This window comes from Neophocaena asiaeorientalis, unplaced genomic scaffold (assembly GCF_003031525.2).
Source record: "Neophocaena asiaeorientalis asiaeorientalis breed wild unplaced genomic scaffold, Neophocaena_asiaeorientalis_V1.1 scaffold773, whole genome shotgun sequence".
NCBI lineage: Eukaryota > Metazoa > Chordata > Mammalia > Artiodactyla > Phocoenidae > Neophocaena > Neophocaena asiaeorientalis.
Window position 1 is genome coordinate 22,530 of NW_020172815.1, and position 25,342 is coordinate 47,871.

Below are 25,342 nucleotides of genomic sequence, written 5' to 3' on the forward strand. Positions count from 1 at the left end.
CATTCTTTTCTAACATACAACTTGATCTAAGCCTAAGTTTGTGTCCATCTATGTTTTATTGTCAAGGAACTATATTTCTTTTTCTTCTGACTTTAAACTGTTCACATGCCTAAGAGATTACCATAAATAAGTGTTGAAACTCATACTATAGATAATAAAATTATATCTAACATTTAAAGTATGTTATGCTTATTAACTCATTTAATTCTCATAACATTCCTCTGAGGTAGGTTCCATTATTATCATCCCACTTTATGATGAGAAAATTCAGGCACAGAGAAACTAAATAACTTGCTCAAGGTCACATAGCCAGACCAGGGTTTTGAATTTGGGCAGTCTGGCTCCAGGGTCCATGCTCTTAAGCACTATGTAAAGCCAGCAAAGCAGCGTTAACCCACTCTTTCTTAACAGCAACCATGATGGATAGTCATTTTAAGGTTTCCAAGGATTTCATCCTACATATGAATCTGGGCTCACTAAAAAGACTGCATTATTGTCAGAGAAAATCACCAAAGAACAAATGTAGTACTAAAACTATCTTCTAGTTGATCAAATAATTTTCAGAGCACATTAAAAACATTTTTTAAACGTTTTCCTGTATATTCATAAAAGGAAAACTACTAAGAAAAAGAATTATGAAAACTATGACTTCTTCTGCCCAAAGGTCATTTAAAAAGCAAATTTATAAATTAACATATATACATTCAGATACATATAAAGATATGGATCATCTAGTTTCCCCCTCTAAAAAACAGGGATTGGACTATACCAGTGGTTGTAAGACTTCATTTTAGCAGGAGGGCTAAAATATTTTAGAACACTATCCTCCCTTTCTTTCTCCCACTTTTGGGTAGCACTTATTAGTGCTAACACTCTAAGATTCTATTATACATAATTACGGAGACAACAGAAAGCTAACAAAAGAGAAATACATGTTAATTTTAGAGAGAACTCAGTGGACCTAAAAACATGATGTTCCTAATTAAAGTATCTCTTTTAGCATGGAATCTTCAAAAACACATGTAGAAATAAGTACATTCATTAATAAGCACATTCACCTTCCATTGAGCTGAATTCTATCAGCTAATTTGGAGAACTGGTCCGGAAGTCTCCTCTGTTTTATGACACCCTCAGGAGTAACAGAAACTTCACAGAGAGAATATGTGTCAGATGCACCAGTCAAACCAAATTCATGAATAGCTTGACAAACAACTTCTTTAGCTGTAGTGTCTTTACAGATGATAATGTAGCAACTTTGTTGATCTGCTTTGAAAACTCTTATAACTTGATCAGGAATATCTGTATAAATACAAAAATATGTCCTGTTATTTTCCAGAAAATGGTTTTTAAACTCTTCAAAAAATAATTTGGAAGACAATGATCTCTCTAAACAGTAATATATACATTTCTATTTCAGGAGGTTAAGAGAAATCATTGCTGCATTTATTAATAAATAAATGTATCTTTTCAGATGACAAAATATTAATATATGTTCACAGGAAAACACCAAGAAAAAGAGAAAAATTAGAGTCATACTATGCATACGATTTGGAAGCCACAAAATTTTTGTTTATTATAAACATTTTTATGCCATTAAATATTCTTCAACAAAACATTTTTTAATGGAGGCATAGGACTTCACAATATGTATTTGATAATTTGAAATGATCCAAACCCTTAATCACAGACATTTACCTTGCATATCACTTTCCTTTATTATAAGTAACAGTTTCCCCCCACCCCAAACTCTCCCTGTAGATAAACCTTTGCATGCAAGCTGATTATTTCCTCAGGGAAAATCCAAAAAAAGAGAAATGCTGAGTTAGAGGGCATACATATTGTTAAGGTTTTTGAAATGTAGTTCTGAACTGTTCTCCAGGACAGTTATAATATTTTATCATCCTAGGGTATAAAGAGAACAATTTTAGTCACACTCTTACCAAAACTGTTTATTAAAACTTTTTTTTTCCATTTTGAAAGCCCTATTGCATTTCTGCCCTCCAAAAATGTGTCATTATTTTATATTTCACTTCTTTGGTTACTGGTGAGACTCACTGGTTTAATGAACCATTATTATTCCTTTTTAAAAATACCTTTTGGTATTCTTCATTCTTTTTCCTACTGAATTATACTAAATACCAACACAGTCTACTATGAAGTGGCAAATGTCTTCTCAGATTTTATATTTATATACTTTAACACAGGAAAAATTTAAATATTCATGTGGTTAAATCTCAGTCTTTGCCTTTGTGATTTCTGCTATTAGTAAATAAGTCCTACTTTAAGATAAATGTTCATATATTATGTACATGTAAATAATGGTATTTTTCCCTCTTACTCTATCATATTTCTTTTTCTGCTTATACGGCATTGGCTAAAACTTCCTGAACAATGATCAATATGACAACAGTGGGCTAATTTTTTAATGTAATTATATTTTTATTACATAATTTACTATATAATTAAAAATAATTAAGTGAAAAGAGATTTAACATGAAAAACTTAAATTTTTCCTCATGATAATAAATTGTTACAAAAATTTCTTTCATTTTAAATCAGGAAAAATGTATTATTGTGGATATTTTTGTCATGTGTGTAGTGGGGGTAGGCTGGGGATATTTTGGTGGCTCAAGTAATGGTATATTCTTTGCCTAGCATTACCTCCTTCTTAGCATTGTATAAATTGTAAGATTAAAAGAAAAATTACAAATTTGTCTCAAAACCACCTGAGGTATAATCCTAGCTAAAGGAAAGAGAAGAATAATGAAATAGATGTGGGAGGAAATAATTTCACAGAATAAAGTATGCAGTGAGGCTGAGGACACAAAAAGACAGAGACTGACTCTCAGGACTGGAAGAGTCAACTGAATATACACAAATACAATTCCAGGAAGAAGGATTCTTAGCCAACAGATATTTTGAATGTTCTGGGTGTACTGTCAAATTGGAAGCAGAATACTTCATCTATTCAGGCCCCCTTCCTAAGATGCATGCACCAAACTGCCTTTTCTTAAGGTATGCAAAGATCTGAGTCACCAAACATCTCTTGTTCCTATTTCTTTGCAAATGAGTCAATCCTCAGCATGTTGCTGACATTATCAGGTTTCTAAGTCTATAAGGCATAATGTAGGATCTTAATCCATGCGAACGAGATGCTTCTCTACTCTGGGCTAGAAAATGCAAGAAGTTGGAAATTTCAGTTTTCCAAAAGAAAGATACTGGACAGAACAATTTCATTATCCCTTTTAACTCTACAAAAGGTGTCAAACAACTACTATTATTATCTGTATTGTTCCTACCCTCTTCACAAAAATAGGTCTTAGTTGTCCAGGACTCTTGAGTTGGATTTGTTTACTAGGTCTTTGGGGGCTGAGCCTCAGCCAGCAGAGCTGGCTGACCTGGAAGGAATACGGAGATGTTCTGATCCCTTTTATTAATTTCTTCAGAGAAATTTATTCACAAAGACAGGTGGGGAATTTGCATACATTTCTCTTGCTGCTAACATACTATAACATCTGGGAAGGAACAGATGTCTGTATCTTGTGTATCCTGCTAAACACTGTACTCTGTTACACTCTGTTAAATTCATACTCTGTTAAAACCACTTGTTTCACATGCAAAGGACAAACTGATATACAGTCATGTAAGTGGGATTCAGGCATCATAAATGGGTAGCTCTAGAACAGATCTGCAAACGGAATTATCCAAACGGTACTCCATAACCCAAACCTGGTTAATTCACCAAGATAATAAATGCCAAATGAGAAAAACATTTCAGAGCACATTTTCAGAGACACTGGAGGAAAAAATTTCTCCGCGCAGATATCAGTGTCAATGTAAACCTCTTTTTCCATTTTAGAATTGCTACCTGTATAACACATATATTTTCTTTACAAACGTGTGTTAGCAGGAGAACATCATACATGCCAAACATAATACTTGGCACATGGCAGACACTCAAATGTTAATTGTTTAGATGAATGGTAAATATGAAGTTAGAATAAAGTTGAATCAAGAAGAAAAAATGATCTAAACATTTCAAATTTTAGGCACAAAGCTAGAATGCACATAAAAATATAATCCTGTAAGCAAAACAGACATTTAAAAAGAATCTTGAAGCAGTACAGCATTTATCAGTCTTATGATTCATATTCCATAATAAAATTCTTATATAATAGGTAAATGAATTCAAGAACTGAAATGCAGATACCTGGACTTCCAATCCAAGGGCAAAATTTCTAGAGTGTTAACTATCTCTCATAAATAAAATTTAAAAATGAGATAAGTGAAGGATACATGTTTTGACCTTGAGATTACACTAAAAATAGAACTTTTTAGGTATTTAAGATGATCATTTAACAAAAGCAGAAGACTGCCTCTTCATTCTGCTTTAAATTGTTAATCACTGTACAAATATTTATGGAGTGCCAGTTATACATCATTAGTGTTCTAGGTGATGAAGATGAAGTAATAAATGAGATTGACAAAGTCTCTGCTTGCAGAGATTTGCTTATATTCAAGAGAGTAAGTGGTGGTTCAAGGAAAGACAATAATCAAGTAAATAAGACAATCGGTATAGTGAAAAGTTCAAAAAGCAAACACAGGGTAGTGGTATAATGGTATGGATTAAGGATTGGCAAACTTGTTCTACAAAGTGTCAAATAGCAAATATTTTATGTTCTGCAGGCCAAGAGGCAAAACAGATACTATTTCATAGATACTTATATAACAAGAAAGAAAGCAAATTTCCACAAAAATCTTGACAAAATTAAAAATATATCAAAAATGCAAACCTACAACATGTAAAGATATGTAAACACAGAGGTTTAGGCAACACTGCAAACATCCACTAAAAGGGGACTGGTTAAACAACGCTATCAGATGTTCAAATAATCGTGGTAGAATACATTCTGATACAGAAAGGTATTTACGGTATATTGCTAAGTGAAATGGGCTAAGTGGAAAAAAATTATATCATTTGGGGTGAAGGAAATGATACACACATTTTATGTGCTCTGAAATTTCTGGAAGGATGTAGGAGTAAATAAACAATTGTTAATTCTGGAAAGCGGAGACTTTTATATTTTATCCTCTCTCTGCAAATAAAAACTTTAATATATGTTCCTTTACAATTAAAAATTAGTTAAAATACTTGCAATGCAAAAAGAATTTGAAGTTTACTAAATATTAACGAAGTCAAATAAAAAGTTTGTGCTATTAAATAAAAAAGAATAAGCAAAAAGTTCCATATGAAGACTCAGAAAAAAAAATTCAGTTTTAAAATCCTTTTAGCTATACTCTGAATTCTTCTTTTAGGCCTCATCTCACATTAAGTCCAAAAATTCTGAAAACACTTTTCACAAGTTACAGAATAGCATGTATACTCTAATTCTATGGTATAAAAACATATATATTCAAAGAAAATGACTGAAAGAATACACGCCAGTTTACACTGGCAACCTTGTAAGTGTATAGAAAAGTTCTGCTTCCTATTTCATTCAATTCTGTATTATTTGACTTTTAAAAATATAGTAAAATACTGCATACAAACATAAGCAATAAAATACCATAGTCTTCAAGATACTTACAGTAAAAACCAACAGCTGTAGGCAGCAAAAACAAAGCAAAACCATAAAAAAGTCAGCAATCAAAAGCAAACTATTAAACAGTTCTGTAACTTTGTCCTTACTTTCTAATAACAATTTAAAACATGCAGCAAAAATATAACTGAGATGTAGACTGATAAAAGCTAGTCAAACTTGGCTGACATCACACATGTACTACAATATACATACGTGATGTACACAGCTAATCTAAAATTCAGTGCTGCCATATGTGATTGATGGAGCTGAATTTGAAATTAATTGGTAATAAATATTTTATTCAACATAAATACAAATAGCATGGCAGAAAGCCTTTTGTAAAGTTGCTCATTTGGGGGTTTACAAATATAATTTTAAGTTAAATTCCTATCTTGTATGTGTTCATTTATATTGCTGATATGGACAAAGACTACATACTGAGCTTTGCAGACTGACCTTCTCTGAATAGATTTTAAAAGGGCATCTTCAGCCCTTTCAACATGTTTTCATTGAGAGAATTATGCAATCAATCTGAAATCAAGTTGAGTAGTACATCCTCTTCAGAGATAAGAATTTCAGTGCCATGGGGCTTACAGTTTCTGAATTTTAGTAATTCCAACCTCTCTCTTCCTTTCGCACCCCCAGCTAAATCCCCAACTTCTTCTCTCCTTTCCCTTCTACCCATCCCTTACCCACCCTGCAACCCAGCCACACTTCTAGATATGCCAGTGGCAAAAACACAGCCATAAATCAATAATCATAAGTCAATCAATCTGTAAATCATATATCCCTAAATACTTGTCTTACGAAAGTACAGATGCATATTTAGTTTGTGCTTTTGTAGTGCTTAAAATATTTTATTTGTGAACATAGTGTAAGAAGTACTGCTGTGGAATACACACACAAACACAGACACAGAAATAAATTCCCATGCTACCACATGACAAGCAATGTAAGAGAGACAATGAAAATGTGCTAGAGATTTCTGGAAAAAGAGATACTGATTCTGCATCAGAAGGACCTGGGATTCCCAGATGAGGTAACAACTGAGTTCAGCATTGAGGAATAAGAAGCATTTCATGGGATATGCAGGGAGAAAACACCAAAGGTGGCAGACAACATGGGCAAAGAGAGTTCTGAAGGTACATGCCATACTCAGGAAAGACAGAAGAGGTAACAGTGGGGAGAATGGCAGAACAGGAGGCTAGAAAAGGGGTTGATAATTATGCTTTAAAAATTGGATACCAACAGTTATTAAGTTATTGTCTTTAGGCTCCAAACCCATGCTGCCCTGCCACAATGGGGCTGGGACTCTGCAAACCACATTTCTTCTTTGCCAATTGTCTCCCTCTTAGGTTCTGCCAAAAAAGGGCACCAGAGGTAGACTGCAAGGTTAGAGGAAGAAGAGACTTGCTGCTTTATGTTCTTACTTCTGGGTATGTGGCTCTAGTATCACTCGAGCAACACTCCTTCACCCTGGTAGTGGCATTTTTTCAAGTGCCAGAAGCTGAATCCAGTTTGCAGTTTCCTGTGATGCCTTAGTGCTTGCTTTTTTACCTTTTTACATAGAACACTTTACTTTATACTTGGTATCAATTTCTGATATTAAACATATGGAGTGGTTTCTATCTCATGACTGAACCCGGAACTAATAGAAATCACTAGAAATTTCTAAGCCAAGTAACGACTCATCGAAACCTTCACTCTAGAAATAACACTGGTAGTCACATAGAGGGTAGGGTGTATCAAAGACAGATTATTTGGTTTAGGAATCTCTCTAAAGAGGGGAAGAAGCAAGTGAAATAAAAAGGAAGAAACAATGCGCAGAACAACTTTCTACTGTGTTTTTATGTTATGCCTTACATTTTAAATTTATGTTGCTGTATTAAAACATAAACTTTACTACTACATTTATACTTCCTCCTATCTAATGCTGAGATTTATATAATTGAGTTCTTCCCTTTTCCCACTAGCTGATAGAGATTTAGCGTCAAAACTGAAGCTGAATCACAACTATGCCCATCTTTGTAGAGGTTTTTTTTTTTTTTTAATTTTATAAGAGCACCTTTTACTTTGTTATAAAATTTGGAGAATGGATTGTTTAAAACGTTGAAACCTGAGACTGGAGATATAAATAGTGGTGAGTTTATGAAAGCTCTCACTTACCACAGCAAGAAATTTGGCTTATAAACTTTTGACAATTTTATCAAGTAGAAATGGGCTTAGCAGCATGTAACAGAAAACCTAACAAAAGATTAAGCAAATGGACACATTTTTGTAGAGGTGTTTTTTTCCCTCCTCTCCTTGGACCCAAGTATATATTTCAGTTTTTAACTGTATGTATCTTTTACTTAAAGCCATCTCAAATCCATTCAAATGGTGGATATATAAATAATTCTTCAAAGTGTTCCTTTGAAGTTACATAGTTAGATGACAATTTCTGCCTCTGAGCATGAACAGATGCAGAAAAATAAACGATGTCCCACAATGAAAGTCTGAATACCAATGAAAAAGATGATATAGTACTTTAACAATACTGTATATAACAAAAACAACTTTAGCTTCAGGTGGTGGAGAGAAAAACCAGTGTTTCTAGAAAACTACTAACACATTTCTGTACATCACAGAGGAAGGTAAGTGAGACAACTTAGACTAAAATAATCTATCTGTCTTATTCCTTTCCACATTCTGGGTAACATGTCTCTTGACCGAGAAGAAGTATCTCTGCTTTCATTCCATTGTTCTGATTAGGGTTACCAACAGATAACGTACTTCTCTTTCATAATGGAAGTACCATCACTCCAGTTTAGACAAAAAGACATAATGTTCTCTTTAGCTTTTTTGCATTAAGTCAAAATATAGAGGTGAGAAAAGAGGACTGCAAGCAAATCCAGTATTTGTTGCACAAGGCTCAACCACCTATTTATGTATCTGGTACCAACATGGCTGAATAAAATAAACAAAAATTACCTGAGGGATTAGAAAAATCCAACATGCTGGTGGTAGGCTGCAGGAGATCGGGGCTGCTGGATGAGAGTGTTCCAGGGATAGGCATTATGGCCAAACTGTGCCTACAGTGTCTCGTTCCCACAATGCTGTCGTCCTGTGATTGGCTCAGGCCTACATCACTTCAAAAGAATGTAATATATCACTTTAAAGTATTTGAGGGGTCTTAACAGTAAACATTTCTGTTCTCTGTGCACTAAGGCATAACAGGACCAATTCGAATGCATAACAGGACCAATTCAAAGTAATGATTTTAAAATAGTACAGCAATTTAAGAAATAGGACAAGTGTAATAATGAAAATGGCAATAAAGTATTTTTTAACAATTACACTCAAATAAAATTTAACTTACACATCTAGGTAATTCTACTACAGCTGACCCTTGAACAACGCAGATTGAACTAAGCAGGTCCACTTATGCACGGATATTTCTCAGTAGGAGTAAATACTACAGTACTACATGGTCCGTGGTTGGCTGAATCCGCAGATGTGAGGAACCACAGACATGTAGGGCCAACTATAAATTTTACATGAATTAACCCCTGCATTGTTCAAGGGTGGAATGTACATTGTAATGTTTGTATTTCATATTTAGTTTCTGCTGGTTTTGGTAGAGAAAATGAACCTGAGTGGGGAATCCTTGAGGTCTGCCAGTTTCATTAGACACTAATATATATACACCCAACAATGCACAGGGCTGCAGCAAGGTTCATCCTCTTGACCGAAAAGCTTGGTAACCTTCTAGGCAAAGGATGGAGTTGGTTGTGAACCCAAGCCAAAAATATGGCAGGTTGTAGAAAACAATGGGGCCAGGTTCAACTGACAAAATAAGACAGGTCTTTAAACATATGAGTAACCTGGGAACTGCTCAAACCAGCAAGTACAGAGAAAAGAAAACAGGAAGACGACATAGAAAATTGCAACAAACAACAAGAGCAATATGTGACAAATAGAAAGGAGAAGGAAAAAGAGGACCAAAAATGAAAATAGAAGAAAAAGAATTTTACAGTGTCTAGTTTATTCTAAGGTTATATTATTTCTTGTGTGATCTCTCAAATCTAGTTGTTTGGCTGTTTCCTAGATAAGAACATCAAAACCAAAGCAGAAAGCAAGTCATCGAAAGTTAACTGCCTGTAAAGGTTTCAAAAACAAATATCAATTAAATGGACATATTTAAGCAAATATAATATTTTCTTTAAAATATTTTAGAGGTGTTAAATAGGCAATTCTAAAACCATTTAAGAGAAAAAATAACAAATAAATGTAACCCTGTCACTTAAGGTTTAGATATCCCCAAAAGTTCTATAAAACATAGGATAAGCAAAACAATCCTATACAAACATAGGACAGCAATGAAGACTTCCGTCAGCATCAACAACCAAAATACCACTTAGTTCTAAGCATTGGTTTTAACTGGTTAAAACCAATGCTTTAGGTTAATATTAATTCCCATCTATATTTTTTTCAGTGTAGCATTCTACCCAGTATTTGCTACATAAACAAACAGTTATCACAGAATACTTACCTATTATCTTGGGATTGATTAATAAGGTCTGAATGATATGGGATACTTCCTGAATATGTTAGGAGTTAAAAATAGGATGCAGGCAGATTAGGAAACTATGTTAAGATGGAGTTTAGAGGACTGTTAAATAAACAGCTAAAGGACTGTTAGGAGCCAGACAAGGATAAGAGCCAGGACAAGACAGAGAGAGAGAAGTCAGGGAGAAGCATGAAGACACGGAAGAAAGCAAAGATAAGTGTGTCAAGAGCAAGCTACGTCAGACAGACCTGGGTTATTAGCTGTGTGACCTCAGGGAAATTCCTTTCTGTGTCTGAACCTTGGTTACCTCCAAAATTGTGAATAGTACTATCGATCCCCCAGGACTATAGCAAAGATTAAATTAGGTAATGTAGGTGAGCATTGTGGCACAGAGGAATACAGGATTCCTACTTTTAAGAAGATAGTAGTACTTTTACTGAAATTAAAATAGAATAATACAGGGACTTCGCTGGTGGCACAGTGGTTAAGAATCCGCCTGCCAATGCAGGGGACACGGCTCCAGCCCTGGTCCGGGAAGATCCCACATTCTGTGAAGCAACTAAGCCCGTGCGCCACAACTACTGAGCATGCACTCTAGAGCCCGTGAGCCACAACTACTGAAGCCTGCGTGCCTACAGCCTGTGCTCCACAACAAGAGAAGCCACCGCAATGAGAAGTCTGTACACCGCAACGAAGAGTAGCCCTGCTCGCCGCAACTAGAGAAAGCCCATGTGCAGCAACGAAGACCAACGCAGCCAAAAATAAAATAAATTTATATATATTAAAAAAAATAGAATAATACACACCTAGGAAGGATTTTACACAATTCACACTGAGAAACATAGGTGGGCAGGGTGGGTACAACAGGTAAAGGCACTACAGAAAGAGGAAATGTTTTCCTGGGGGAGAGAATGCAGTCTAATCTTACAGATAAAGCAAAGGGAATATTTGGCAAGAAATTTTTATTCATGCTAAGTTCGTTCCTTATAATTTTTTTTAAAGATTTTTTTGATGTGGACCATTTTTAAAGTCTTTATTGAATTTGTTACAATATTGCTTCTGTTTTATGTTTTGGTGTTTTGGCCAAGAGGCATGGGGGATCTTAATTCCTCGACCAGGGATCGAACCCACACTCCCTGCATTGGAAGGTGAAGTCTTAACCACTGGACAGCCAGGGAAGGTGTGTATTCCTAAAGATTCCTAAAGATCAGCGCTAAATGCTTTAAGTTTAGGTAAGAGAAAAAAAGGAGGGGGGCTTTCAGACATATTTTATTTATAGCTTTGTAAGTATTCTGGCAACAATTCATATTACATAAAAAATAAAGATTTTTAAAAATGCAAGTCTTTCTTTGATTTTTGAAAACAAACCTGCCAGTTAGTTTTTGGACACAGAGAGGTAAATAAATCCAAGGAAGCAAACTGTTAAAAAGATTATGTGGTCCTACTAATAACCAAAGTCGAAACAACCTTAACAATGTTAAAAAGTTACAATTTTATTAAAGAGAACTGGCTGTCACTTGGAATAATCGGGAATTTACTATAGAGACTCAGAAGTGCATGAAATACTAAAAGTCTTTACCTCTCTTACTGATGTTATTTAGCATTACCTCTGCTTTTTTTTTTTTTTGCAGTACGTGGGCCTCTTCACTGTTGTGGCCTCACCCGTTGTGGAGCACAGGCTCCAGACGCGCAAGTTCAGAGGCCATGGCTCACAGGCCCAGCCGCTCCGCGGCACGTGGGATCTTCCCGGACCGGGGCACGAACCCATGTCCCCTGCATCGGCAGGCGGACTCTCAACCACTGCGCCACCAGGGAAGCCCTACCTCTGCTTTTTAAGCAATAGCTATGACATTGCACAGTTAAAATAATATAAAGCTGGTTACAAATTCATAGTAATTAAGGTGAGAACATATATAAATGAAAACTATACTAATGTTATGTACAACCCCTGCTATGACATCAATGAAATAATCTAATTGACAAAATATCCATGCTTGCTTGGAAGCTGAATTTATAAAGCCTATCTGCAAATAATTATGTCATTTCTTACCAAAACAGTCTCCTAACAAGGTGATGCACTAACAGAAACAAGACAGTTTTGAAAAATTCCTCAATAATTCCTGACACTGAATCTACTTAGAATAAAAGTATATTTTAGTTTCATTACATGAAACTAAAAAGGCTGCATAAATATCATCAATATGCAAATAAAAAATAATCCCAATATTAAAAGCAAACAAGGAAAGAATGCTGACAAGAAATGGAAAGAAAAATATAATTCCTAATAAGCAAACAAGGCAGTCTACTTCTGGGACTGTAACAATGAAATTATATACTTAGACAATCCATGATGAAAGAAAACAAAAGCTATGATTCAGATTTCCTGAATTGTGAAATATTTCCAGGTCAAGAAATTCCACATTGCTATGTCTTAATTTACAGATGTTATTCAAAATCAATTAGTTTTTTTTTTTCCAGTTCTAATTTTCTGGAGTATTCTTTCATTTTAAAATTATGTCATGGTTAGGGATTTGGGGAATTACCTATTCTTATCTCAACTATTTGTTCCTTCCTTACATCCATTTTCTTTTCTCCTCTCACAGATGTGGACATTCTCTCTTACAGTATTTCTATGAAAACTCATGCACTACTCTTAAAGTGGGTGCTGCAAAAGGCAGAGCCAAGTGCCCCTTCCAAAGAGTCCTGACACATAGGAGCCATCGAGAAATTGTGGAATTAAACTCATAAAAAACTTTTCTCGGGCTTCCCTGGTGGCACAGTGGTTGAGAGTCCGCCTGCCGATGCAGGGGACACGGGTTCGTGCCCCGGTCCGGGAAGATCCCACACGCGGAACGGCTGGGCCCGTGAGCCATGGCCGCTGAGCCTGTGCGTCTGGAGCCTGTGCTCTGCAACGGGAGAGGCCACAACAGTGAGAGGCCCATGTACCGCAAAAAAAAAAAAATTTTTTTCTCAATTAAAAAATATTCAAACCAAAAAATTTTAAAAAACAAGCAAGCAAGCAAGAAATGGAAAATTTACCTATAAAGCTACTTAGAGAAAACCACAATCAACCTTCTTCCTTCTAGTCATTTTGTGGTAAACAGCACAATTTATTTAACCAGTCTTTTGCAATTAGACATTTAGGGTTTTCCAATTTTGTTTTATTATGAATAATATTACTACGAACATCTGTATATAAATCTTCATCTAATTATTATCAGAAACTGAATTACTGAATCAAAGCTATGAACATTTTTAAAGCTCTTACTAAAAAAAAAGGCCCAAATGCTTTATAGAAAGGTTGTATCATTCTATGTTCCCACAGCAATATGAGCTTATTATCTCTCTTGTGTTATCAATTCAGAAACTGACTATTCTAACAAACTGTGGTGAAACAAACAATATTCCATTTAAAACTGTGTATCCTTATTATTATTATTTTAATTTACGGCCTTGCTGCACAGCTTGCGGGATCTTAGTTCCCCATCCAGGGATTGAATCCGGGCCCATGGCAGTGAAAGCACTGAGTCCTAACCACTGAACGGCCAGGGAATGCCTTACCCTTGATTATTATTGATTCAGAACATCTGATTCACGTTCTCTGCCTGTTTTTCTACTGAACTTCTAGTGGTGTGTGTGTGTGTGGGGGGGCAAAAGGGATTGTTTGAATTCATTTGTAATGATTTAGTGCCAAGAAATAATACACATTCTCAAAAATTCAAAGTAGCCAGCCTGAACTGTAAAATGACAAATTCGTTCTCTCTGCAAAACAGGGTCCAGTAGAAAACCGTAAAATAATTTGTTTTGGGGGGTATTTATATAATTATTTATATAAAATATAATTTATAAAATTATTAGCATTATGTTTAGAAGAGAACCAGTTTAATATTAACTCCCAAAGGGCAGCATTTTATTCATATTTGTATTCACAGCCAACAGCCTCCTGCTGGCACAAAGGAGACAATAAATGCTTGCTAACAACAACAACAAAAAATCCCTCTGAGTTTAAGTAAAACAATTTTTATTAGATCTTTCATTTTGGGAGGTCCTAATATAAAGAAATAATGCTTGAAAATTTAATTGCTCCTGGCTACTTCAATTTCCTGCCTCCTGCTGTAAGTAAAGATAGAATCCAACTGGAGTAACCAATTTCCACTTCCTGAAGGAAACATTATAGAGATGAGATATTGATTTAGATGCCTGACACTTGAATATAGCTGGGTGAAATGTGACACGAACAAGCTAAAGTCGGTTGCAATCACAGTGTTCTCTGGCTTTTCATGACACGTCACAACTGTGCCACAATGTGTTCAAAATGAGACCCTGTTAAAGAAGATACATGTATTCCAGACCAAACACCCAAGGTTTTCTGGAAATGGAACTCAGAGCATTACCTCCTGAGGAACTCCCCTTGTGAACTCTTTTCTGCCTTCTGGTCCTCCATTCCTTTCTCTTTTCCTCAGTGCCTTTATGCAGCATTCCTGTCATCCAAAACTGTCCCCAATCTCTTCAGTGTGGGCTGGTCCCTCTAATATTTTCCTTATTCAATTCTCATTTGTGAGACCAAGCCTATTCTTACAGTGTTTGCCATGCTGCTGTCGTACTACAGTATGCTCTATATTAAAAGAATCTTGCTATTTTAAAGTTATGATATTTTATAAACCTCAAGGAGAACAGTTCACCCAAAAAGGAATGAGTGATAAACTTTCTAGAAACGAGAGACATTATGAATACAGCTCAGGATGTTTCAATCCTCCATGAGCCCCAAATTAAATGAAGAATAAACGTGTTTCCCTGAATTGAAAATAAAAACTCATGAAGAAGAGCATTTTCTGATCAGGAAATTCTTGAGATCTTTAATTAAAAGATGAGAGCTGACATCCACCTTGTTCCAAGTTGCCTTCTAATTAATTGCCTTGCTATTACTGCTACACTGTGCTCCACCTTCAACCCCAAATCACTAACACAGCTAAAAGAGAGATCTTCCTAAAAGATCTTACCACAAATCTTACCACATCATATGCCTTTGATGGCTCTCTATTATGACATGGTGAAGTCCATAGCTTTAGCGTAATATTCAAAATCCTTCACTTACCTATCTATCATGCTTCATCTTTAGGTGTGCACTGAGAAACACAGTCTACTCAAACCTACCAAGCTTGCTCCTGCCTTTGTACACATCAAAACATTTATCACCCTGTAATGGACTACTTGCCTAGTTTTCCCTTTTAGATGATCCACTCAGGCAGGGGAAGAAACTTGTTCTACTTTCAATATTTCTGTCTCTGGATATTGTGCCTATTTTATAATAAATGTATGAAGAATAAAGGGTTCCTGCTATGAATTCCTTAAAGGCAGGGACTACCTCTTCCCAGCTCTGTAATTATCATCTGGAACAGTGCCAAAAACTCTCAGGAGCCCCAAATTAAGTATTTTCTTTGAATATGCTTTCTTCCCCCACCACACTGATTCACTGTGTTAATTCAACAAATACTGAGTGACTACTATGTGCTAATTACTGTATTTGATTAGAACGTTTGTGATTACTTTAGAAAGTAGGTAATATAAAATATACACAGATATAATATATACTAGAATAATTCCAAGTCATGACCCTGTATTCATTTTATCAGTATTTTACAGGCCTTAATTTGCATTTAAGTTCCTGAAATTTTACTCAGTTTTGGTGACATTTCATTTTGAAAACAGAAATAAATTTGATTAAAAAGGTCAGCTTTAGAATTCAGGAGGGAATAAATAGTGCAATAAGAGAAAGATGATTCAAAAGGCAAAAAAATAGGGCTTCCTTGGTGGCACAGTGGTTAAGAATCCACCAGCTAATGCAGGAGATATGGGTTCGAGCCCTGGTCTGGGAAGATCCCACATGCCACGGAGCAACTAAGCCCGTGCACCACAACTACTGAGCGTGCATTCTAGAGCCCGCGAGCCACAACTACTGAGCCCGCATGCCACAACTACTGAAGCCCGCGTGCCTAGAGCCCGTGCTCCATAACAAGAGAAGCCACCGCAATGAGAAGCCCACGCACTGCAACAAAGAGTAGCCCCCGCTCGTCGCAACTAGAGAAAGCCCACACGCAGCAACAAAGACCCAATGCAGCCAAAAATAAATAAATTAATTTTTTTAAAAAAGACAAAAAACTAGTATCAGTGAATATGTCCCAAGTTTTAAAGTGTCCAAATTTGTAGATCAAGGGACTGATATTGGACCAAAAATATACAAAAAAAGATTTCATAGAATAAAACAAGCAATCTTTTCTAAAATTCAAAACAAGGCTAATGGAAGAATACATAATCTAACAATGGTAACTACTTGGAAGTGATGAGGTGACATTTAGAATTTACTCTTACTTATTTATGGATTGCTTGTAGATTTTATGATGCAATAGTTGTATAAAAAACAAAACTGACCCAAAACTTCCCTTCTCCCACAAAAATCTTTACAGTCAATAGGAAAATGCCTACATGACTAAGATTGCTGTTACCTACCTAAACAGTTTTGGAGGCAAGATACTAAATCGTGTTTTATCCAAAATTTTCCTGATTTTGTTTCTTCCACCTGAAACAGTATTTGCTTTTATTTTCTTGTTTCCTTTCTCCTGTGATGTCTGTTCAATATCTCCTGGTACATCCTGGATTGAGTGGCGATTACTTTTTTTTTCAGCAATTTTGGGAATATGAGGAACACCAGATTTCTCTTGTTCGGTCCTAGTAAGTAACTCTTTGAACACTGTAGAAATAAATAAATAAAACTGTCATTTCTTTTCTTCTTATTAGAAAGTTTTTATATCCACAACCAATTTTAAAAATAAACATAGTTGCTTTCTATCACTGGGCCTTTCACAGCCTCACCCATTAAAACTTATTTCATTACGAAATTTATACTCACCCTCTATTAATCAGCTATATCCATTTTTCAGCTTTTATACCTGACTGTACTTATGATGTTGTCCAATGGTGATAAAAGAAATTCACTGGGGAAAACAAAAATGAAGCAGGCAGATTGCCAGCATGTTTCAAAAGCCCAAGGTTCCTATTTAGGTAATAAGCAGTATAATATAATTGCTAATCAACCCAGATTTTATAGAAATAGATATTTAGATTCTATTATTTATATGTTATCCCTCATCATTTGAGATGAGATATAAGTACTATAAGTCAGGCCCTGTTTTGTAAAATTTAGCCATCAACAAAATGGGAAGAGCTCTGCTGGACCTGCTTTTACCAGAAACAAACAGTACTAAATTTTGTAATATATGACAATTTCCTCAAGGTAACATCTGTAAGACTTAATTCTGTAGAGTGAAAGCTACTAAGCATTCACTACAGTGGTCTGAAGTAAAAAACCAAGCATTTGTAGATAACTTTCTATCAATCCTAAGTCTAGTGAGTTACTTCATCCTTAAGGAAAGTACAAGCACAGTGGGGCATTTGCCTTTCCAGCAATCTCTTTGCCTAGATCCAGGCAACTTATGAGAAGCACAGTTTCTGGGCTTCCCTGGTGGCGCAGTGGTTGAGAGTCTGCCTGCCGATGCAGGGGACACGGGTTAGTGCCCCGGTCCGGGAAGATCCCACATGCCGCGGAACGGCTGGGCCCACGAGCCATGGCCGCTGAGCCTGCGCGTCCGGAGCCTGTGCTCCGCAACGGGAGAGGTCACAACAGTGAGAGGCCCGTGTAACGCAAAAAAAAAAAAAAGAAAAGCACAGTTTCTGTCCTCAAGATAACGGAAATCCTTGCTTCATTAAAATACAGTAAATTCTTTTCAGTCATCTTAAAAATTTTCACTTTAAGCCACGTGGTAAAAATAAAAATGTTTTGAGCTAAAATCAAGATACTCATCCATTCAAAAAATATTTACTGACCTATGAACACGTCAAGCACTATGCTAGATGTTTGCAGATTCCTCCTGTCGTGAAACATAGTCAGCCAAAGATATATGGTATGGAGAGAACATAATGCGAGGAACTAGTTAAGAGAGCAAGAAAGGGAAAATTGTCCTTCATTAAGTCACTGTGTTAAGAAGAGATCAGTAAAGTGAGTTGATTTTAACTAAGCAAAGGGAGAAGAAGGATTAATTCTAGGTAGAGGAAATTTCAAGTTTAAAGTACCTGTGGTAGAAGGAAAATTCAAGAAAATGAAGATGACTGAAGAACAAGGTAGAGAAAGGGCTTGATAATGCTATGGGTAAGGTGTCTGAATTTTCTGTTAAGAGCAACAGGAAATCTCTGGGCAGCAGATATCCCTGGCTGCAGTGTGTATGTAAGGTGACTCAGGAGTGTAAAAAGTAGTTTGTATCTTCACTGGACTTGTGTATATAAGTAAAAATCTGCAGAGCTTGTGATTTGTAGATAAAGAAATGATTGAGTTAAACTAAAAAAAAATAGTGAGGGACAAAAATTAATGTCGGTAAGCAAATATAATTACAATACCATTAAACATCAATATCAGATATAATATATGAACCAAAAATGAAGGTGTCCAAGAATTAATAAAAGAAATGTTTAATAAATTTGACTACACAAAGATTAAAGATTTCTCTCTCTACATATATGTGTGTATATGTATTTACACACACAACCCAAAACAAATGAACAAACAAGGAAAGTCAAAAGACAACTGGGGAAAAAATTTGCAACCCTTAAGACCAAGAGATACTGTTATTTATTTATAAGGCATTCAAACAAATCAATAAAAGATGAATAACTCAACATAAAAATGGACAAATGAAGACTGTTCATAAAGAAGAAATGTTAGCACATAAAAAAAGTGCTCAACTTCCTTCATTATTAAAGACTGTATATCAGAAACTGTAAAGTTGATTATACCCACTGCAGAGGCATTCTTATACATTGATGAATGAAGCGTACATAGATTGGGGAAACTTTTAGAAAGTAAAACCGCAGTAACTATAAAAGTAATTCCACTGTGAGGAATTTATCTTATAGCTATATGTATATAAACATAAAAGATAAGTACAAAGGATTATTACATCATTGTAAATAGCAAAAACTATAAACAACCTATAACATCCATCAATATGACATCAGATCAATAGATTATGATAATAGTGTGATGGAATTCGATGCAATAACAATTACACAAGAAGTACACCTGTATGAACTGCTGTGGAAAGGTATAGAATATTGTACACAATATGGTCCCCACTGGGTGACTTTCTTTAGTATTATAATTTGCAAAACATGCATGTATTACTTTTATTAAACAATTAAAATGTTAATAATAAAATTATCTGAGTGGTGGGATTTTTAAAGATGTTAGAAAGTTGTGAAAAGTAAAAGGAATGGATGAATAAAAACTCAAGCAGGAAGATGGGAAACTGAGATTGCCAGCTGTTTTCTTCTCTGGGGACATTTGCTGATCTAAATATAAACAGAAGGTGAGGCTCAGGTAGAAGGACTCTACTAGAGGAAAGAGAAGTTTTGATGGCTGCGAGTACTGGCAAGAAAACTGGAATACAGAGAGGCACCAAAGCAGTGTCACTTTTCTTCATGAGATATCTCTATTAGTAAGACAAGGCATGAGGCTGGAAATTTCTTAGAATCTCATGGTACTCAGGAGACAAAATCACACAACAGGGAGAGACTTCCAACAAACACACAACAGATTTATCTGCTCGGGGTGGGAGGCTAAAGAGCTAAGCTCAAAACCTCTGAAGGGAAAAACTTAAAAAAAAAAAAAGGAGACAGAAAGGTACCAGATTCTGAATCAAGAGATTGGAGGTGGGGGAGGAGGTAGGAGGACAAGGTTGAATAAGCAGAGTGAAATTTCCCACAATCTCTCAGTGGTTAGAGACAAAGTTCCATTAGAGGAGGGGCCTACATCAAGCACATGACAAGTCTCTCAACTTGAAACCCAATGGACACAGTCTAAGTAATTCTGCAACCCAGCCTGACCCAGCTCAATTCTCCTTACCCTATGTGATTAAACAGAGGAAATGTCAAATCCTATCTGTGGGAAAATACTAATTTCACTACTAAGGTTCCTTTATATACAAAGTACAGCATACAATAAAAATTTTAAGACTCACAAAGAAAATAGCCAGAGGGAAAAACAGAATAAAAGATAATCCGAATGTTAGAGTTAATAACACACAAGGACTTTATAACAACCATTATAAATATATTAAAGAACATAGAGGAAAAGAGATAAAATGGATGAAAAGATGAAGAAAAAGATGAAGAAGTGCAACAGAGAACTGGAGATTCAAGTGGATATTCCAGAACTGAAAAATATCTAAAATTAAATTCATTGCATGCATTTATCAGTAGACTGGATACAGCAGAAAATAGGATTACTTTCTTAAACACAGGTCATTACAAAATACCCAAACTGAAAGAAGAAAAAAATGGAAAGAATAGAACAGAATGTAAGAGATAGATGGGATGCAAATCTTCTAACATATAAGTAACTGATTTCTCACATGGGAGGGAAAGAAAAAGCAGCAGTAGTAATTAATAATGGCCATGAAATTTTTAAAACTGATAAGCAAACAACAATGCACAAATTCAAATGCTGAGCAAACCCCATACAAAATAAATACAAAGAAAACTGTGACGAATCTTTGTTACAGTTAAAATTACTCTGAGTCGTATTTGCATCCTATGGGAAATGCTGGTATTTTTGTTTAGCCTTCTGCGGATTGTGGTTCCAGTGTTCAATTTTCAAAGCCTCTGCAGTGCTATACAGATCTGTCCACTTTGTACCACCTAGTGGTCAGTCTGGGACCTGAGTAGAGGTCTGCTTGGGCAGTTCTCAAAGTCTATGATATGCTAAATAGGATCAGATTCACGCACCTACAGGATGGGGGTGAGCCCAGGATTTCATAAATGACTTTATGGGGTTGTTTTCTCCATCTTAATTATCAACCTGGTACTTTCTAGTTCCTTAGGCCTCCTTTTTTGGACCTCTAGAGGGAAACTGTCCACTGCAGTGCCTTAGGGGCCAAGTAGAGGGGGACAGAGAGAGTGGGGAAAAAAAGCAGTGACACTGGCTTTGTTTTCTTGGAGCCACTGCTTCACTAAAGGGTGAGGAACATTTTGTCACTCAATGCCACTGGATTGCTTGGAGACTGGGGCCTGAGAATATGGAGAAAACAAGAGTGAAAAAAAAAAATCTGTGGGAATTCCCCCTCTGTCTGAGCTTTAGGAGTTTCCTTTCCCATTCCTTAAGTCAGGATGCTTCAGGGTCCTTCTAGGTCTGCACCATAATATTCACATCCAGGTTTCATGCTGCCTTGAGTCCAGTCCAGGGGATACTGGAGTGAAAAAAAAAAGGTAAATTCACTTCTGGTGGTGGTACTTTGAATTCTCTGAGTTCTCAAATAAATGGATCATGATTTTTGTTTAAGTTTTACTGTTGAGTTCAGTGGGAAATGAAGGATAGCATGTGTTTACTCCATCTTAACCGGAACTAGAATCCTTAATTTGCTTTTTATCTTCAGGGACATAAGGACGTATCAAATAGCACCTTAAAGTCTGTGTTTGATATTCTGGAGCTCCTACAGTTCTGTTTCTGTTGGTTCTGGCTTAAAATGATTTTTAAGAGGGCCTCACAATGTTTGATTGTTTGATTCCGTATTTGGAAACTTATTTTTACAAATAATAGGCTGCTGCTAGCATCTTTTAAAGAGGATTTCTATTTTCTTTTGCCAGGTACTGGAGACCTAGGGCCAGGTCAAAACTTGAGGTTCTTCTGAGTTGCCTAGAGTACAGTCCACATTCTCTTCAGAGTTAGATACTTAAGTTCTCAATCAAGAACAAATGTTGTTATGCTAGAGTGTTCTGGCCTTTGGTAGGCTCTACACTATGAACCTTCTCTCAGCAGCTCCTTCTCTCAGGGAAAATAGCCCTGGGAAAGAAAACATCCTCTGGGGGGGTACAGTCTCAGGATGAGTGGTAAGGGATTTGACACACCCAGAGTTTGTGCTTTTAACAAGTGCAGGATTCCAACTCTTTCACCTTTTCCTGGGAGCCTATTACCAAAAAATCTCAGTCTCTCAGTTGCTTTTTCTGTACTGGTAAATGCTCCAGGGCAGATATGGCTCCAGTTTACCTCTTTAAGGTCTAACTTGTCTGTTCAATGGCAGGTAGCTCTTCACTAGCCAGCTCCTTTAGTTGTTCTCAGTCAATACCAGAAACAGAGGACAAGTTTTTTAAACTAATTTTGCTCAGATTATAGGTGGTCCTTTGAATTGGGAGTCACATCTTTCTTTCATTCTGGAATGGCCTCTGCCACTGTTTCCTAAATACTTTCTTCTGCACTTTTTCTTTTAGACCTCTTGGAATAGTGCTCAATTGCATTTTGGCTTTTTTTGCTCTATAAAGTTGATTTTCTCAAGTTACCTATTCCTTCTACTGTATGTTTCTGTCTTTTCTACTAAAATATGTCTTTGCATATTTAAAATAACCCCAAGAGGTATTTTTCTCAGTGACTGTCTTTCTTCCAAATATCCTGTTCTTGTTTTAAGGAATGAATTTTTATATCTCTCTGTGCAGAGTTCTAGAAATGGTTTTCTTCTCCTCCTCAAATTAACTATTTTCTCCAAAATCTGTAAGCTCACTTACTAGGTTCTTTACCATCACCCCTCAAAAATCCTGGTTCTCTTATAACTGGTGATCCCTTGCTGTCAGTTCTAATTAACACAAGATGACCAAGTACCTAGTATCATCTAAACAAATCTGTTTTCTGGTCACAGCTTGTCTTTTTGTAGGTGTTCTGACTGTGAATTCCATGCAGGATGACCTAATCGCTCAACTTTGCTTCATGATAATGCCAGAGTTACTGGAACTTTATTCCAGGTACCACATCCAGACTAAAATGCTCCATTTCAACAAATTTTTGACTAATATTTCTATGAGATACTCTTTGGTGTTTTTTGCATGGGGAGAATGTTGGCTGATTACACTCTGGCTGGGGCAAGGAAGGAGGTCTTGAGGGTACGGGCCCCCTTCTGTAGCACCACGTAACTCCCACACTCTGCAACATCCAATCTAGGGTTCTGTTGGGCAATTGCTTCTCACCATCCAAAGAGTTTGGAGGTTGTGGTTTCTCTTCCTCTTGCAGCCTTCAGATCAATTTTGTCTCCCAGGGTCCATGTTGTTAACCACTACATTATACTACCTCTATGTTTTTATACACAACCACATTTGATACTAGTTAGTAATTATTATGTGCCAGGAACAAAAAAATTTACAGGTACTGATGCTTATAAGTACCCTACAAGGACTTCCCTGGTGGCTCATTGGTAAAGAATCCGCCTGCCAATACAGGGGACATGGGTTCGAGCCCTGGTTCGGGAAGATCACACATGCCACAGAGCAACAAAGCCCGTGTGCCACAATTATTGAGCCTGTGCTCTAGAGGCCGCGAGCCACAACTACTGAGCCCGCATGCCACAACTACTGAAGCCTGCGCACCTAGAGCCTGGGTTTCACAACAAGAGAAGCCACTGCAATGAGAAGCCTGCGCACCGCAACGAAGAGTAGCCCCTGCTCGCTGGAACCAGAGAAATCCCATGCACAGCAATGAAGATCCAAAACAGCCAAAAAATAATAATAAAGAACCCTACGAAACAGAGTTGGAGAAACTGAATAGAGAGACTAAACAACATGCTTTAAGTGTCAGAGCAACCTCTGCTTTCATATTTTTCAAAATCAGAATCCTTTTATTTTAACCCAAAAGTCGATATTTCTAGATACTAGTCCAAAGTCTAGGAAATCCGAAAACTGTTAAGGTTTACTTATTCTATGCTAAACTTATATAATATTTGGAAATTGCCAATAGACTGTTAATATGCCAGATTTAGCATGATGTAATTCAGTGAAAGGGACTCAAGTGAAAAGAGTGAAAAACCAAATGTTTCATTTTTCATTATGACTAAGTGCAGGATAAGGAGGAGTCAAAGTGGGGGGAAAACACACACACACGTCCTTTTCCATAGGCACAGTTTTAAAATTCAACTCTTATTCCTCAAATTTCAACCTAAATGATGTAGAGAATTTTTTTCCTTTCTACTTTATAAGGACTCTTAAATTTTCTTTGATAGTTTTTAATTGCTACATTTTTTACTGTTGCCCTTCTCAGAATTTCAGAGAAAATCCTATGAAATCTAATCAAACTAAGTCACAGTCTTCCAATAGAAAAAAAAAAAAAAAAACCCAAATAGTAGATTAAGTTAAAAGTACAAGCTTACTCCTTGCTTCATTCAAGTAGTAACATGATTAAAACATACTATAGGAACAGTAATCAGTATTTTTACAAAGAAAGGTATACTGTCATTAAAAATTGGCAATTCACTGATTAATTAATTCAATGTTTTACTCAATTTATTTCCATGAAACAGCTAATCTGGCATTCATATTATTATTTCAGAAAGCTAGCTAAAACATTAGAAGTAGACATTTGCACATTAGCAGGGAGAAAAAAAGCCTGACTATGACTTCTCAGTTTCATTCAGATCAATCTAAGTTTCATTCAGTATCTCCAGGCAAAGTACGGTACATAATAGATACTCAGTAGACATTTCATAAATGACTAAATGTAGTTGTACACCTATTTTAAAACTAAGATTTCAAAATAATTAAATACAAATAAAAATTCTAGAATACAGAATACTATATCTCAGCACTAAAGATCCTAAAAATGTTCAAAAAGCTTAGATAGAAATATTTTTGAAGTATTTTTACTATCCTCCCTTTCACTGTAGTGATTCTTTTCTTTTGTATCACCAAACAAAAGGGCTCAGATAGTTTTTGACAACAAAACTCACCAAAAATGTTGGTCTTTACAGTAAGCGCAAGATGAGTATTATTCCTCAAAATTTCAAGGGCCTTCACAAACGTTATATTCTCAAAGTTTTGTCCATTTACTTCCATTATCTTGAGAAAAGTGTTTGAAAAATACAAATTAAGACAAAAACAGTATTAGTTATTTCTGCAATCTTAAGTTTAATGGTGAAAAAATAAAACTTAAATAAAATGCACCTGTGTGTGAACAATGGTTAACTCTGTGAGTAGTGGAATTACTACCTAATTTTTTTTCTCTGTATTGTGGTATTTTCCTAAATCTCTACTATAAACATTTTTTTTTTTAAAGTTCACTCCCGGGCTTCCCTGGTGGCACAGTGGTTGAGAGTCCACCTGCCGTTGCAGGGGACACAGGTTCGTGCCCCGG

General features: G+C 36.0%; 1 protein-coding gene across 2 annotated transcripts in view; it reads right to left on the reverse strand.

The window, feature by feature from the left end:
• Nucleotides 1-1,054: 1,054 nt before the first annotated feature.
• RAPGEF6 (Rap guanine nucleotide exchange factor 6) overlaps nucleotides 1,055-25,342 on the reverse strand; it is a 177,026-nt gene continuing 152,738 nt past the window's right edge. For both annotated transcript variants that reach the window (XM_024741655.1, XM_024741654.1), the window contains 4 exons: nucleotides 24,939-25,047; nucleotides 16,639-16,879; nucleotides 8,553-8,710; nucleotides 1,055-1,299 (listed from right to left, as the gene is read on the reverse strand). In XM_024741655.1, the coding sequence (XP_024597423.1) occupies nucleotides 1,055-1,299; nucleotides 8,553-8,710; nucleotides 16,639-16,879; nucleotides 24,939-25,047 (753 nt within the window). The remainder of the gene's footprint in view (nucleotides 1,300-8,552; nucleotides 8,711-16,638; nucleotides 16,880-24,938; nucleotides 25,048-25,342) is intronic.